The sequence below is a fragment of the Eublepharis macularius genome, chromosome 16, assembly GCF_028583425.1.
Source record: "Eublepharis macularius isolate TG4126 chromosome 16, MPM_Emac_v1.0, whole genome shotgun sequence".
NCBI lineage: Eukaryota > Metazoa > Chordata > Lepidosauria > Squamata > Eublepharidae > Eublepharis > Eublepharis macularius.
The window spans coordinates 19,635,359-19,651,088 of NC_072805.1; the positions used below are offsets into that span (position 1 = coordinate 19,635,359).

The window sequence follows — 15,730 nt, forward strand, 5'->3', positions numbered from 1 at the left end:
GCGCTGAGGGCAATCTAAACTCCCCTCTGTCTGGAGATCAGGGGGTGGGGCCACCAGCCATGTGACCATATTTAAGAGGTGCTGGAACTCCATTCCACCATGTTCCCACTGAAAAAAAGCCCTGGTAGTGGCACTGGCAAAGGAAGAACAGCTCTGGACTTCTTGCCTGTAACAGATGAAAACACAGACTACAACTCCCAGAAGCCTCAGCCTCTAGAAGACGGTTGCCAAGGAGATGGAGATCAACAGATGCTGGAGAATAGAGAGCAAAAGGCAGGGAAGGTGAGACAGAGGGAAGGGCAAGCTGATGGGGGGGGTGGGGGCGGCTTGTGTGGCCCTGAAAGGGAAACAGGAGATATGGATTGATGTGAGTCATTGTTGATAGTCCCGTTCTCCACAAAGGGAAGGGGGAAACACTATGCGCCACTCCATGTGTGACGAACACCCTTCCCATTTCAGATGCTGAATGTTCCCAGCAGTTATGTTCTCAAAGATCAGTTGGTGGTGTGCATCGAAGGGGCCAGCTAAATGTGAAATAGCAAAATAGACAGGCTGTGGGGCAAAATAGACAGGATGTTGGTCTCTCTACATATGCAGGGGACTCCCTAGAAAAATATGACTGTAAATAAATCAGAAGGGGGGGGGAGTTAAAAAACAGGCAACAGCCAGATGAGGACTAAACATGTTCTAGAAGGCAGGAAACATTGCAAGCAGTTGGGAGTCAGTGGGGAGGGGCAGGGGAGAGGAAATTGGCCTGCCTAAGAGCTAAGCTACAAGTGACGCCTGACACAGGTTGGACACTTGTCAGCTTCCCTCAAGTTTTGATGGGAAATGTAGGCATCCTGGTCTTGCAGCTGTAATGGAGAGCCAAGCTGTAAAACCAGGACGCCTACATTTCCCATCAAAACTTGAGGGAAGCTGACAAGTGTCCAACCTGTGTCAGGCGTCACTTGTAGCTTGGCTCTAAGTCCCTGAGAGCTTATGGAGTCATTGAGAGGGACATTCTGGAAGGAAGATTTGAAATCCCCCCCCACACACACACACACTGTCCATGCTGCCATTCCTCTTGAGATCCCAGCTTGCCCCTCTAATAATAAACTGGGTGTTTTTTGTCAATTTAAAAGCAACAAAACACAGACAAGGAATAATAATCCACTTCCCTAGATCCGTCTAGCCTCCCACCCTGTCTCCTATCAGCGGGGGACAATATCGGTTGCTTGCCCCCTTATAGGAATGGTAACAAATCGTATGCCAACTTACGTGCCCACCCCTCCCTTCTCCTGATGAATCGTAGAGAAGGGTGAATTATCCATTCTGGGATAATAGGAATTATGAGCAGAGTTTTATGTCGCTGAATTGATTTTATAATCCGTGATTTTATTGTATTTTATTATGATCCGCGATTTTATTGTATTTTTTTGTAAAAGACAAGGTATTGTGTTTTTAACAGTTATTGTAATCTGCCCTGAGCCTGTTTGTGGGGAGGGTGGACTATAAATGTAACAAAAAAATAAGTAAACAAATAAATAAGAATAATACTGCACTTATATACTGCTCTTCTAGACAGATTAGTGCCTCACCCAGAATGGTACGGTAAACAAGTTAGTGTTGTTATTATCCCCACAATACAGCTAGGGACCTGGGGCTGTGAGGAGAGGTTTACTCAAGGCCACTTACTGAGCTTATGGCAGTAGTGGGATTTGAAGCAGTAGAGTTCTGATTCAGCAGCCAAACCACTTAACTGCTGTGCTACAGCAGCTCATGTGGAAGAGGGTCTCTGCATACTCCATGGCAGGGTTGCCAACTCTGGGTAGGAAATTCCTGGAGATTTGGGGGTGGAGCTCAGGGATGGTGGGATTTGGGGAATGGAGGGACATCTGTGGGGTACAAATTCATAGAGTCTACCCACCAAAGCAACCGTTATCTCTAGGGGGACTGATCTGTGTTTTCTGGAGAGATTAATTTAATTCTGGGAGATCTCCAGGCCTCCTCCTGGAGACTGGAAACCACACTCTAGGAACTTTACAGAAATGCAGGATAACTGGGATTTGCAAATTAAGCCCAACCCCACCAGCTTGTCTAGAAAGCATAAACTGTTGAGAGTCGTTTAAAGAGAGATAGGGAATTTCATCTGCTCATGTCTTTGATTGCTTTTGGAATCCCAGAGGGAGAGATCAGTACGTATGTGAATTTCCAGAGTTTATCATTCCCCCCTCCCCATGACAATTCCTTGCCAGTCTGCCTTGTGCGTTTGAATAATAACTGTCTGTTCCTTTTGATATAAAAATTATGTGAAAAAAAGAAAATGGGAGACTAGTGATGAAATGGCTCAAACTTAAGTATGTGCCTGTGGATGCGTAAGTGTGAAAGTCCCATATTGCCAGTCCTGTCCTGTGTTGTCATTCTACATCCAGAATGTAGTGCAAAGGAACAGCTCCGTCGTGGCACTTCCTGGCAGGGCTCAATTGGGAAAAGAGGTAGGCACATTTCTCGGACTTGCTCTTCCTGCATAACTGCACATTTCAGTGACTTACAGTGCAATCCTAAGCAGAGTTACTCCAGTCTAAGCCCATTGATTTCAATAGGCTTCGACTGGAGTAACTCTGTTTAGGATTACACCGTTAACCTTCCTGCATAATTTTCATTCCTTCCTCCCAAACAATCTCAGATAAAGGGAATATTTGAGGCTCCATTGTCACTGGTTACCTTGGTGGAGTGCAAAAACAAACTCTGTGGGGCAGGCTGACCAAAAATAACGTTGCTGTTGTTTATTGAAAGTGTGGGAATCTCCTCTCTAACAGCAACCATGATGGATAAGGCCATGAAGATATGGAGAGGGAGTCTTCGTTCATGACTCAAAGGCTGGTTCAGTCCACTCACTGGACCTGCTCTGCACCTCCCCTCTGCCATCTGCAGGCCACATGGACCTGCCAGTCTTTTGGAGAGATGAGGTACCTTCTCTTTCCCTTCTGCAACAGGCAGCTGCCCTGCTTCTGAGTGGCAGAGATGGTTGTGACTGTTTCTTCTTTTGGCAGATGGGGAGAAAGAGCCACTCAGTTGCCCAAGAGGCTAATTGCAGGAACACTATGCCCCCCGCTTCCTAAGGAGCCCCATGGCACAGAGTGATAAGCTGCAGTACTGCAGCCCAAGCTCTGCTCACGACTTGAGTTTGATCCTGGCGGAAGCCGGGTTCAGGTAGCCGGCTCAAGGTTGACTCAGCCTTCCATCCTTCCGAAGTCGGTAAAATGAGTACCCAGTTTCCTGGGGGTAAAGTGTAGATGACTGGGGAAGGCAATGGCAAGCCGCCACCCCCCCCCAAGACATCTCCCCATAATGACTCGATGCTTGCACCTTCCCCCCTTCCCACAGATCCTTTTTCTCTTGACATTGTTGACTGTTGGAGGGCAGGGGTACAGCCCATCATTAAGTTAGGAGGGTGGCCTCTATCATTCCCACTGCCCAGGATTGGGCAGCAGCGGAAGTCCTCCAGGAACTGTAAGCCCTGAGCAACTACCCAAGGGTTCAGCCCACTGAAGCCATACTGGCCAGTAAGAGGAATCTTTGGTGTGATCTACAGGCACACATTCACTAAACAGATGCGGTGAAATGTGCTGCTCGGAAGCAACAGCCTTTGCCCTGATTTGAATCCATAGCACCTTAAGGATCAACAAGATTTCCAGAGTATAAGCTTTTGAGAGTCGAAGCTCCCTTCGTCAGATGCCTTTGTCCCCTTATCTTGCTTCCACACAGAGGTTTCCTTCTGCATTCCGCACCCCGGACTGCAACGCCGGGTGCTTCCACACCACATCAACATTCTTCTTCCAGGGATTCCTTGACTCTGCACTGCAATTTTCCGAGCTTTGGTGCAGCTTTCCTAAAAGAGTTTCGCCTCCCGCTTTCCATTCCTTTCCCTTGCTTGTGTGCTTTTTGCTGTCCTTTAAAAAAAAATTAGATAGTAGGTATATCTCTGTAATGTTTTAACACTTCAGCCGTATACAAACTACTGATGTTTTAGAAACAAACAGGAAAAAGCCCTGCAGAGGCGGAGGAGGACTGGGAGAGGAAAGAACAGGGGATTGCCCTGTGTGGAGGCTCCATTGCCACAGCCTTATGTGAGCAGCAGCAATGAGATCAAAATGGAGAATCACACAAACACACATGTGGAAGCAAACTGAGGGCCAAGCTACAAGTGACGAATGACACTTGAACAGCAAGTGTATTTCTCCCTGTTCACTTGCCCTCCACTCAATCCACTTGCCATTCAAGTGCCATTTGTCACTTGTAGCTTGGCCCTGAGGCTGCCTCCACGCATCTCTGGATATAACACAGCTGTTGCACTGTATCTGTCCAGGCTACAGTGTCCCTCCGTAGACCACTATATTTTAATTCATTTTTTCTTTTGTTTAATTTATTGATAGTCTACCTTTCTCACAAAGTCTCATTGTAGATTACAGAGTACAGAAGGAAGGGGGAAATATACAGTATAGAACATCCAATGACCAATGCAATAGGACCCAGAGTTCAAATTAAATGACAATGCCAGCAACAAGGTAATCTTAAAGTAGAAGAATGGTAAAGAAAGAGTCCAGTAGCACCTTTAAGACTAACCAACTTTATTGTAACATAAGCTTTCGAGATCCACAGCTCTCTTCGTCAGATACATCTGACGAAGAGAGCTGTAGTTCTCGAAAGCTTATGCTACAATAAAGTTGATTAGTCTTAAAAGTGCTACTGGACTCTACTATTTTGCTACTACAGATTAACACAACTAACTCCTCTGGATCTTAAAGTAGAAGACATCTTGATGTTGCTTAATTCAAAAGCACAAAAATCTTCGCTGCCTCCTGAGCTTATCTCTGCGATACATTATCAACATTTTTCAATTCTGGGAGAGGGTGGTGGTGGTAGTTGTAATTATATCAATATTCTGATGCTTTTGAAACCTTGTCTTTTGTCGAAGCTGCAAGTCTTCCACTGATTATTGTTTTGCAAAACTCTGACTTGTCCCCTAACGTGACTTTTAGTTTTTTGAAGGGAATGACAGTAAACTTTTTCTAAAAGAAGTAATTGCTTTGAATTGCTCTTTGTTCTTAAACCACCCTGTTCCTCTACAGCTCCACAGCAGCAGAATGGAAAGCAGCAGCAGAATAGAAAGCAAGGAGCAGAAAATCCTTGAGAAACTGGAGGAAGAAGAGGAAGAAGAGGAAGAGGAAGAAGAACTTAGTTCCTTTAATCTCAAGGAAGAGGTCCACGACTTGGAGGACAAATTGTCACAGATCCAAGTCCACATTCCTGAAGTTGTCTAGTAAGGCATGCATGCCCGTGTGTGTGAATGTATAAATGGCTGCACTATTCTTGGCCCGCCGCCTTTTCTAGTTTAGCTCTGGTTTCAGAAGACCAGAGCCGATCAAAAGATCTTGCAGTGCTATCAAAGGCTGCTTCCACATGGATGTTTTACTTCACCTTAGTTTTGTTACAGAGTGCTGCATTGGGGAACAGCTGTACAATGTTGTCCTCTAATAATATAGTTTCTGAGCACCCCCCTCCTGCCTTTGCTGTGATCTTCCTCAAATTTGATTTGGTATGACTTTTGGGGGGAGGACTTCAGCAAAGCACCTTTGAAAGTCATGTGGACAGGAAGCTGTGCACCTTGCAGTTCCCAAACATCACTTTCCTTGCCCTGCCCCCTATGGTTCCCATCCCCCATGTCACCAAAGTGCTTTTGAAAAAAAAAACTGGGAAGAAAAAGTAAGCATCTCTAGCCCTTTTCATTGTGAAGTTATTGGGGGGAAAGTGCAGGCTGCACATTATTGTAGTCTACAAAAGACTTTATTGATGGTGGGAGAGAGAAAAGAGGAGTTTGGCACTGCTACAAGTGAAAGGCAGGGGTAGCCTGTTTAGGTATCTGAAAGCAGACATGACAGAGCAGGTGTGAGCCTGGCTTCCTTTGTAGTTTACATGACATGTCTACAATATGTTGTTGAGTGTGTTGAGTTAGTTTTTTTCTGGTCCTTCTTGATGCATGTGGCCTCTGCTTTCTGGTGTTTTTTAACATTTGCCCTAACCTGGATAGCCCAGGTGAGCCTGATCTTGGTCTGTAATTGGATGGGAGACCTCCAGTCAAGACCAGAGTTGCAGGGGCAGGCAATGGCAAACCACCTCTGTTAGTCTCTTGCCATGAAACCCCCACCAGGGGTCGCCATAAGTCAACTCTGACTTGAGGGCGCTCTCCACCACCACCTTAACATGGATTTGTAATAGTTTTTGGTTTATTAAAAAGATAACCATTTTAAAAATGGTTGCAAAACTTCTCCAGGGACTCTGTGGGTGTACATATCCTTGTTTATGGCACCTTTTGGGGCATCTCAGATCATGATTTACATTCTCTGGAGAAAATTCAATCCAAATTTCTCCGATCCATCTTACAAATTCCATCCGGGGTGCCCAATTCCCTACTCCGATTAGAAAAGGGACAAATGAGAATGAAGGCAAGAATTTTTCTGGCCTCGGCTTGCCTATGGCTTAGGATACGTAAGAATCCGAAAGGCCTTTTCCGTTTAATAACTCGGGATGGCTATCAGCCAAAGTGGCTACATCTAACTGAGAATAAGTTTTAAAAGATGGGTTTCTCTCTTGAAGCTCTGCTGTCCCAAAGTTTTGATGTTGCAAAATTGCAAATAAAGGGTGTGTGTTACTGAGTATCAGCAAGACATGATACAAAATCCTAAATTTAGGGCATCTGAGGAATCCAGATACCATATGAATATGGCCCAATATCTAAAAGAATTCCCGTCCTATAGGAGGGCTTTTCCTCTAGCAAGATGTGATGCCATGCCATCCCAGGTAATGGCAGGGAGATATAAGAAGATACCTTATGATCAAAGGATTTGTGGGGGTCCTCTTGGAGAGGTGGAAACACTGGAACATATGTTTTTTTTTTGCTGTCCCCTCCATAAAAGGATTAGAGATTCGACAATTCTTCTCCTGTTATCGGGATCGGAGGATAACACATCCTTGGCAAAGTGACTGGTTGACAAAAATCCAGTTGTCACCAGGATGGCAGCTAAGTTTTGCGCCCAAGTGATTGCGCAACAAAATAGACCACCAAACACCGGAAGGGTTATGAGGGATCTCTCTCACCCTGATTAAGTTTTAAAGACCTCTGCCTAATACCGCTTTTATATTAGGGGGATATAGTGTCAATAACATTCATTCAGGACTTTATTAAGCTTACCTTTTATATTACTATAATGGGACAGGTGGGCCGTTTCCACACGGCTTACCTTTTGCCGGGATGCAGCGTGTTCTCGCACAAAATCACGCGATAACAGCGTGATCTTGAGCAAAATCGCGCGATAACAGCGTGATCTCGTGCAAAATCGCACGATAACGGCGGCTTCCTGGTGCGATTTCGCGCGAGAACACGCTGCATCCCGGCAAAAGGTAAGCTGTGTGGAAACCGCCGTGCTTTTATATCTTACTTGAAGTATATGAATTTTATACAATGTATTTTATCTTGCTTTATGTCCTGATTTTATCTATATCGCTGGTCTAATGACCGTTACAATAAAATTCATTCATATATCATCCTTGTGGTGTTACAGATACTAGCCAATCCCTGCTGTCCACAGGTGGCTTTTACAGCAGACCTGCAGAAGCAGCTTTTCAAAGGCCACCTTATACAGGGCCGATTCCAGACGGCCCTCTGCAATCCAAAACGTTTTGCGTTGTTGCGCGTCATCGCGCAGAAAACGCAAAATATCGGGTTTTCTCGTGCGAGTTTTGCGCGATCTTGTGCAAAACTCGCGCAAGAAAACGCGACAACGCGCGACAACGCGCGACGTTTCGGATTGCAGAGGGCCGTCTGGAATCGGCCCAGGAAAGGGCACTTCTGTACTGAATGCAGTGAGTGGCCCTTCCGAAGCTGCCCTGCCGCTCTACAAGATTTGATGTACCTCCATCCGCTATCTTTTTGTCTCCCTCTTGCCCAACCCTTCTGCGTCTTCTGCCCCTAGTGAATTTGACTGGAGTTCCATCGACACCTCCAATTTGCCAGAATCCTACAAGACCAATTCCCCCAAGGAGCAGCTGCTACTGCAAGTGGCTGACAATTTTTGGCGGCAATATGCGCACCTCTGCCCTGACCGCGAGCCGCTCTTCCTGCACCCTGTGAATGAATGCAGTGTGGAAGTAAGTAGAGGGACTGTTGACTTCCCCTGTTTGTATGTTTGTCTGTGGGCAGGATCTAACTGGAAGCAGCCTCCTTTTGGTAGGAAGACTCCTTGGGAGAAAACGAAGACTCCTCAAAGTTGAGGAGGCCCATGATCCTCACCAGACCCTCTCCTCCAAGGGAAGACCTCCTGCAAGAGCCAAAGGAACAAGCAGCCCAGGAACCCCCTGTGTGGACTCATTTGGGGGTGCAGGAACGAAGGAGGCCCAAAGGAGTGTATGCCTGGCAGCACGAGGCCCCCCACACTCGGGTCTCCTGCAGAGAGAAAGTCTCACTCCAGCTCTTTGCAGGATATAAGTTACAGGAAGGGTCTCAGCCCCTATCTAAGAGTCTCTGTATGTGAAACCTCTTACACGAGGATGCTCAAGTGTAGGGAGGTGCAATGTTAGCCGGGAAGTATAGTTTAAATGTCATCTCTCTACTGGTGAGTAGTTTAAAAAGACAGAGCCAGCAGACATTGTTCCTCAGAGGATTTGTTAATTTCATCTTCGCCTCCAGGAAGGCTCTGTCAATTTCACCTCCCCTTCCCAGAGGTGAAGATGAAATTAACAAATCCTCTGAGGAGTGATCTCTGCTGTGTCTGTCTTTTAAAACTGCCCTCCTGTAGAGAGGTGAAATTTAAACTACGCTTCCCAGCTAACATTGTGTCTCCCTACACTTGAGCATCCTCTTGTAAGAGGTCTCGTGTAGAGAGAATCTTAGTCTGCACCTATCCTCTGGTCTTTCCAGGTCTCCCAGCTTTCCAGCGTTGGCCATGCTAATTCTGGGCAGCTCCTCACAGCAACACTCTAGCTCCTGATCTCTGCCACCTACCTGACACCCCCCCCCCCGACACATGAACACACACAAAGTCGCCTTACACTGTTTCAGACCATCGGTCCATCGAGGTCAATATGGTCTCCTCAGCTCTCCAGTGTCTCAGGCAGTGGTCTTTCCCATCACCTGCCTGGTCCTTTTAACTGCAGATGCTGTATGATTGGACCTGGGACCTTCTATGTACCAAAGAGAGGCTCTTCCACTGAGCCATAACCTCTCCCCAAGACCCAGTCACTTTCCCCCTAATTGGCCAGATAGTCAAGGGGACCTAAAGGCGGGGTAGTGGTGGCCTGGCAGTGCTAGTCACGGTCGACTTGAAGGTGGAAAGTCAAGCTATTTAAAGTACTTGCTCAAATTATATGCAGATAGTATCACTCAAGGGCCAATATATAGGCTCCCTCCTGTGTGTTAATGTTTATATATCATGAAAATGTTCTAAGGTTCAGGATAAAGGAAAATTATGGGGCCAACTGTTTACCACCCTAGAGGATTTAATGTCCCACTCCCCTGGCTATCTTAGGTGAGGACTGTAATGCTAGGATTGGCTCAGGTACTTTCGGGGCTTTTTTTCTGGGAACAGAGGTGGTAGAACTCAATGGTGGAACTCAGGACCGCACAATGACGTCACTTTGGGTCAGCTGGAACAAGGGGGGAGTTTTTTAAAGTTTAAATTGCCCTCGGCGAAAATGGTCACATGGCCAATGGCCCCACCCCCCGATCTCCAGACAGAGGGGAGTTTAGATCGCCCTCCGCGCCATGCGATCTAAACACCCCTCTGTCTGGAGATCAGGGGGCGGGGCCATCGGCCATGTGACCATTTTCAAGAGGTGCCGGAACTCCGTTCCACCACGTTCCTGCTGAAAAAAAGCCCTGGGTACTTTTAACTTCAAACTGACTTCAATGCCCAGGTTGCTGACCCAGCTTCGCTATTAGATTGTTATTCGCTAGATTCCCTAATTAGTAAGGCCAGTTTGAAGTTTCTAGAGCTACCGTCCTCATTTAATTTGTACAATCCACATGGGAGGAAGTATGATAAATCAAGGGGTTCTTAATACATGTCTTCCTGTTACGCTAGCGCGATTGACTATATAGACGTTTCCCTCACACTATTGGACAAGGGGACATCCCCAGAGAGGGAGACCAGTGTTGCGCCTGGGAAAAACACGCTGGGGAAAGGAGTGGTTTAATCTTGAGAACTCCTGGGAGAGAATGCTGTGGATAGACCCTGTGGAAGATAGCCTGAACCTGCCTTCTTGCTCATGGTTTTTAGTTTTTAAGACCCTGAGAAAGAGGCCAATAATCCTAGAAATCAAACCAGGGACATATCAACTTTTTTTTCTCTTGCATAGGCAGCCTGGGCCGATTCCACACGGCTTACCTGAAGCCGGGACGTTGCGGAACACTGCGGATCATGCCGGAAAAAACGCGGAAGATTGCGTTTTCCCATTGCGCGAGTTTTGCGTGAGAAAACGTGATCTTCCACATTTTTTCCAGCATGATCCGCAATGTTCCGCAACGTCCTGGCTTCAGGTAAGCCGTGTGGAATCGGCCTTGGTCAGATATCCTCAGTAGGCGCCACACCCTGGTTTAGCTTCCTTTTCTTCCCTATTTGAGCTTTCCCTCCTTTGAAATGCTGAGTTTGTTTCACTTGCCTCCTTCCTCATGTTCACCCGACACTCACCTTGTTTATGCTGTCTGTTCATTTATTTGAACAAAAGCCAAGCTTGACTTAGGATGACACACACACACCAATAGCAAATGTGTTGGTGTTCGAAGGTATATACACATCCACTATCGATTTAAAAAAACCCAAGCCTGTGCTTTCTGGGAGACAAATGCTTGCATTACGGGAAACATAAACAGTGCAGTCCTAAGGAAAGTTACTCCAGTCTAAGCCCATTGGGTTTAGACTGGAGTAATTTAGGATTGCACTGTAATTGGCTTATCAGCAGTAGAGCGATTGCTCCTTCGCCTCTCCCATCCAGACTCTTATAAACCCCCACCTCACCCCTTGCCTCACCCAGATTCTATAGAATAACGTACATTGATGTGGCCATAAGGCCCCATATCGTACCATCATGGGTGGTCTTAGTGATTCTGGGCCATGGGCAAAAGTCCAGGATAGGACCCCAGAATCATAGCCCCCCATTGCCACCCCAGGGTCAAGCAAGGAGCTGCCCTCGCCCGGTGTGATGTGGATGGAGCCACAGCTGCCTCCGGAAGTCAGCTTCCTGAGCCCCAAATGGGGCAGGTGCAAGTGGCAACAGGAGCTTGTTATTCTTTTTCTCCCCCCCCTTCTTTGAGTGGGTGGAGCTGCGGGCAGTTGGGTCCCCCTCAAGTGTGGCCCAGGGCAGATGCCCATCTGCTAGGACCACCCCTGCTTTTTTGATTTTTCAGCAATATTCCTTAAGGCAGCTTCTGGATTTCATTTTCAGACTCTATAAACTGCAGACTTGAGACTTTTCCATTCTGCCCTGAACAACATTCCCCCCCTTCCCCACACACACCGGCACAATTTTTTGCACTGAACATCCAGCCTGGTGAAGAGTTTGGGGGACCTTGAAAGCTTGCACCTGGTTTTGTGAAATTCTGGTGTCCTTTAATTAGAAGGTATTATGTTGCTGTTGTGTTTTGGATTCTGTGTCTGTAGTCCAACACAACTGCCTTCCATCTGGACAGATAAATTTGTGTTTAAAGCTTTCTCTGCTGAAGCCCAAAGACCTTCCTTAACCTACCCAGTAACCCAACAACATTTTCTTGCAGAAATTCGTGAGCACTACAGTTCGCCCAACCCTGCTCCCCTACTCCGAGCTGTATGACTGGGATAGCTGTGCCCGTTTTGTGTCGGACTACCTAACCATGGAGCCTCTTCCCTCTCCTATTGCACCGGTAAAGTATGGGGCCTCATCAAACTCTCATCGACAGCAAAATCCCTTTATTGCTTTTTCTGACTTGAGTAAACTCCTGCTCCCCACAAACGTTGAAAAAGTTCTCTGAAGGACAGAGAACACAACAGGAAAGTTTCCAAACATGAGACCTCTTACATGAGGACGCTCAAGTGAAGAGAGACACAATGTTAGCCTGGAATCGTAGTTTAAAAGAACAGATCCAAAGGCTCTGTCAGTTTCACCTCCGTAGAGCGCTCAGAGGTTGCTCCTCAGAGGGTCTGTTTATTTCATCTTCTCTTCTGGAAGGGGAGGTGAAATTGACAGAGCCTTCCAGGAGGCTAAGATGAAATTAACAAACCCTCTGAGGAACAATCTCTGCCAGCTCTAGAGAGGTGAAACTGACAGAGCCTTTGTCTTTGTCTTTTGAATTAGGCTTCCTGGCTAACACGGCATCTCCCTTCACTTCAGCATCCTTGTGTAAGAGGTCTTGTGTAGAGAGAGACTCTGTGTGTTCTAGATTATTATGGGCTTGCCCTGTGCAAGTGCAAGCTCAGCCTCCTGCCCAGAATTAGAAGCGGTCTGTTGACTGTCCAGGAGCCCAAAAACAGAATTTCGCGGCAGCTTCAACTTCCCTTTCTTGTTTAGTACCAGGACAGCAGACAGGGAAACGAATATTCTGGACTGGGAACAAGAGGCCAACCCTCCCCAAGTCACCCACGGTCTTCTGCACAAGGCGCCCACCAAAGGCTTCATCTGCAGAAATAAAGGGCCCAGTTTTGTGGCGCTTGATGAAAGTAGTAGGGGGCAATCAGGTTGCGACACTGTAAGTGTCTTCTATAGGTCCACAGTTCTAACGGTCTGAACTGATAGCAGAAACTCTTTAACAAGCAACGAGTCATCCCAGCAGGAGCCACCAGACCTGGAGACTTGTAAACCAGGGAAATGTACTCGCCAAAGTTCAAACTAGACCTTACACCTGTAGTGGTGGATCTAGACTATGAGTCCCTGAACAACATGCTTGTATGAAGCAAAAAATGAACTTTGGTTGACCTATTAGAGCAGTCCACTTCACATGAAGGGTGGCAGAGGGGTTTTGTGTGTGTGTAGATTTTGGGTCACCCATGCAGTCTAGTGTTGTGTATTGGTTAACGTAGAGGCCCCGTTCTGGGGACATTCAAGTTCAAACCCCCTTTCAGCTGTGAAGCTCATTGGGTGGGCTTGGGCCAATCGCTTGTCCTCGGCCTAGCCTACCTCAGAGGGTTGTTGGGAGGATAAAATGGAGGAGGGGAGAGCCAGGTATGCCTTTTGGAGCTCCTTGGAGGAACAGCAGGGTACAAAGTAATAATACTTTTCTCTCCCACCCAAAGCATTTATTTACCCTTATCAGGGCACAGGGTGGTGGATGAGATGAGATCCAACATGACAGTTCTAACATTCTTATCCCCAGAGGTCATTTCGTAGAAAAAGAGCTGGAGGAACTCATTAGCATAACTCATTAGTATAACTCATTAGCATATGCCACGCCCCTTGCCATCACCAGAAGTGTGTCATTGGCATAACTGATTTGCGTGTGCCACACCCCCTGACATCACCTATCCTGGCTGTTTTGGACCCAGTCCTAGCCATTCAGGGTTGAAATTGGGCCCAAAATGGCAAAAGGGGGATGAAAATGGCCGAAAAGGGGCCCAAAATGGTCAGGATCAGGACACTGCTGAGTGGGAGAGTGATCCACCACCCGTCAGAGGCCCGATCCGGCTGTTTCGGCCCCAATCCAGGCTGAAACGGGCCCATAATAGCCGAGAGTCAGGTGGACGGGGCCACCTGACACGTGACATCTTTGGGGAACTGCCGGAACTGCGTTCCTGTGCGTTCCCCCTCGAAATGAGCTCTGCTTATCCCCCAGGTTTTCCTTGCAAGTTGAATTGAGAAAGATTGGAGAGAGTTGTTGGCAGGGAGGTGAATTTAACAGAATTGTTTGTCTTTTCTCTGTAGCCGAGTTACCTGTACTCCCCAACCACGATCCTTCGGTACCAAAGAGGGAACTGCTTTGACTTCAGCAACCTCCTGTGCTCTTTACTGATTGGCGCAGGTTACGATGCCTACTGTGTGAATGGTTATGCCACCCGGGAGATATGTATGATGGATGAGACCAGAGAGGAGTGCCCGCTCTTACAGAAGGAAGAAGAGGTCAGAGCTCTGTTGGCTTAGAGCTGGAACAAAAAAGGGTGGGAGGCAGGGCTCATTTTGAGGGGCAACGCACAGGAACGCAGTTCTTGCAGTTCCCCAAAGAGGTCCCATGTCAGGCGGCCCCGCCCAGCTGACTCTCAGCCATTTTGGGCCCGTTTCGGCCTGGATTGAGGACAAAGCGGCCTGGATCGGGCCTCTGATGGGTGGTAGATCACTCTCCCACTCAGCAGTGGCCCGATCCTGATGATTTTGGGCGCCTTTTCAGCCATTTTCAGCCCCTTTTTGCCATTTTGGGCCCAATTTCGGCTCTGAATGGCCAGGATTGGGTCCAAAACAGCCAGAATAGGTGATGTCAGGGGGTGCGGCATATGCAAATCAGCTATGCTAATGACACACTTCTGGTGATGGCAAGGGGTGTGGCATATGCTAATGAGTTATGCTAATGAGTCCCTCCAGCTTTTTTTTCTACAAAATGACCCCTGGTGGGAGGGCTTTGAGTGGCCAGAGTGCAGGGGCTTTCCTGCCCCTTGACTCAGAGCCAAACTACACGTCATGCCTGACACAGGTTGGACCCTTGTCAGCTTCCCTCAAGTTTTGATGGGAAATGTAGGCAGCTTGGCAGAATGTTGGACAAGTGAAAGTTGAAAAGTCCATTGGACAGCAGTCGAAGAGCCAAGCTGCAAGACCAGGATGCCTACATTTCCCATCAAAACTTGAGGGAAGCTGACAAGTGTCCACCCTGTGTCAGGCGTCACTTGTAGCTTGGCTCTCAGAGTTCAGGGGAAACTTGCCTACCCTGTCCTGTTAATTTCTCAGCAGATAACAGCCAGGCCCACTAGGGGGCAGCAAAGGATGCTTTATTTTTCAAGAGAGTAATACAGATGCTAAGATATGCAGCGGAATGGATAGTGGCCACCTGTGGCTGACTCAAATATGAAGTCATCGTTCCAGCACAATAAATACCCAGTGTTTTCATTTTGTTGATCAAATGACACCAGTATTTATAGGGACATCTGCAAGAGGGCTACTCTTGTGTTTGCAGCTGCTTCTCAACTTGGACAAGGTCCCTGGGCTGAGGCGAAAGGGATTCTATGGGCCACTCTGTACTCCTCTCCTCAAACTCTTTACCCCCGAAGTTATGCCATGGGACCAGGGCTACCGAATCAGATCGTTATTTATTACCGTGGTGCCCACAAGGAATTACATGTGGTGGGGAGAGACTGGTTTTACACATCAGTCGCTGCTCTGAGATGGGCAACAGTGAAAACATAATAATAACATTCGATTTATATTCTGCCCTTCAAGACAACTTAACATCCACTCAGAATGGTTTACACGGTATGTTATAGTTATTCCCACAACAATCACCCTGTGAGGTGGGTGGGGCTGAGAGAGCTGTGAGAAGCTGTGACTGACCCAAGGTCACATGGCTGGCTTCAAGCGGAAGAGTGGGGAATCCAACTTGGTTCTCCAGATTAGAGTCATAGAATCATAGAGTTGGAAGGGGCCATACAGACCATCTAGTCCAACCCCCTGCCCAGTGCAGGATCAGCCTAAAGCATCTCTGACAAATATTCATCAGCCTCTTCTTGAAAACTGCCAGTGAGGG

At 47.3% G+C, this 15,730-nt stretch overlaps 1 protein-coding gene across 1 annotated transcript in view; it reads left to right on the forward strand.

Moving 5' to 3' along the window:
- The first annotated feature begins 258 nt into the window (after window positions 1-258).
- DRC7 (dynein regulatory complex subunit 7) overlaps window positions 259-15,730 on the forward strand; it is a 40,350-nt gene continuing 24,878 nt past the window's right edge. Inside the window, exons 1-5 of the mRNA XM_055000656.1 lie at window positions 259-282; window positions 5,115-5,305; window positions 8,016-8,190; window positions 11,810-11,935; window positions 13,927-14,121. Coding sequence (XP_054856631.1) covers window positions 5,130-5,305; window positions 8,016-8,190; window positions 11,810-11,935; window positions 13,927-14,121 — 672 coding nt within the window. The 5' untranslated portion in view covers window positions 259-282; window positions 5,115-5,129. The remainder of the gene's footprint in view (window positions 283-5,114; window positions 5,306-8,015; window positions 8,191-11,809; window positions 11,936-13,926; window positions 14,122-15,730) is intronic.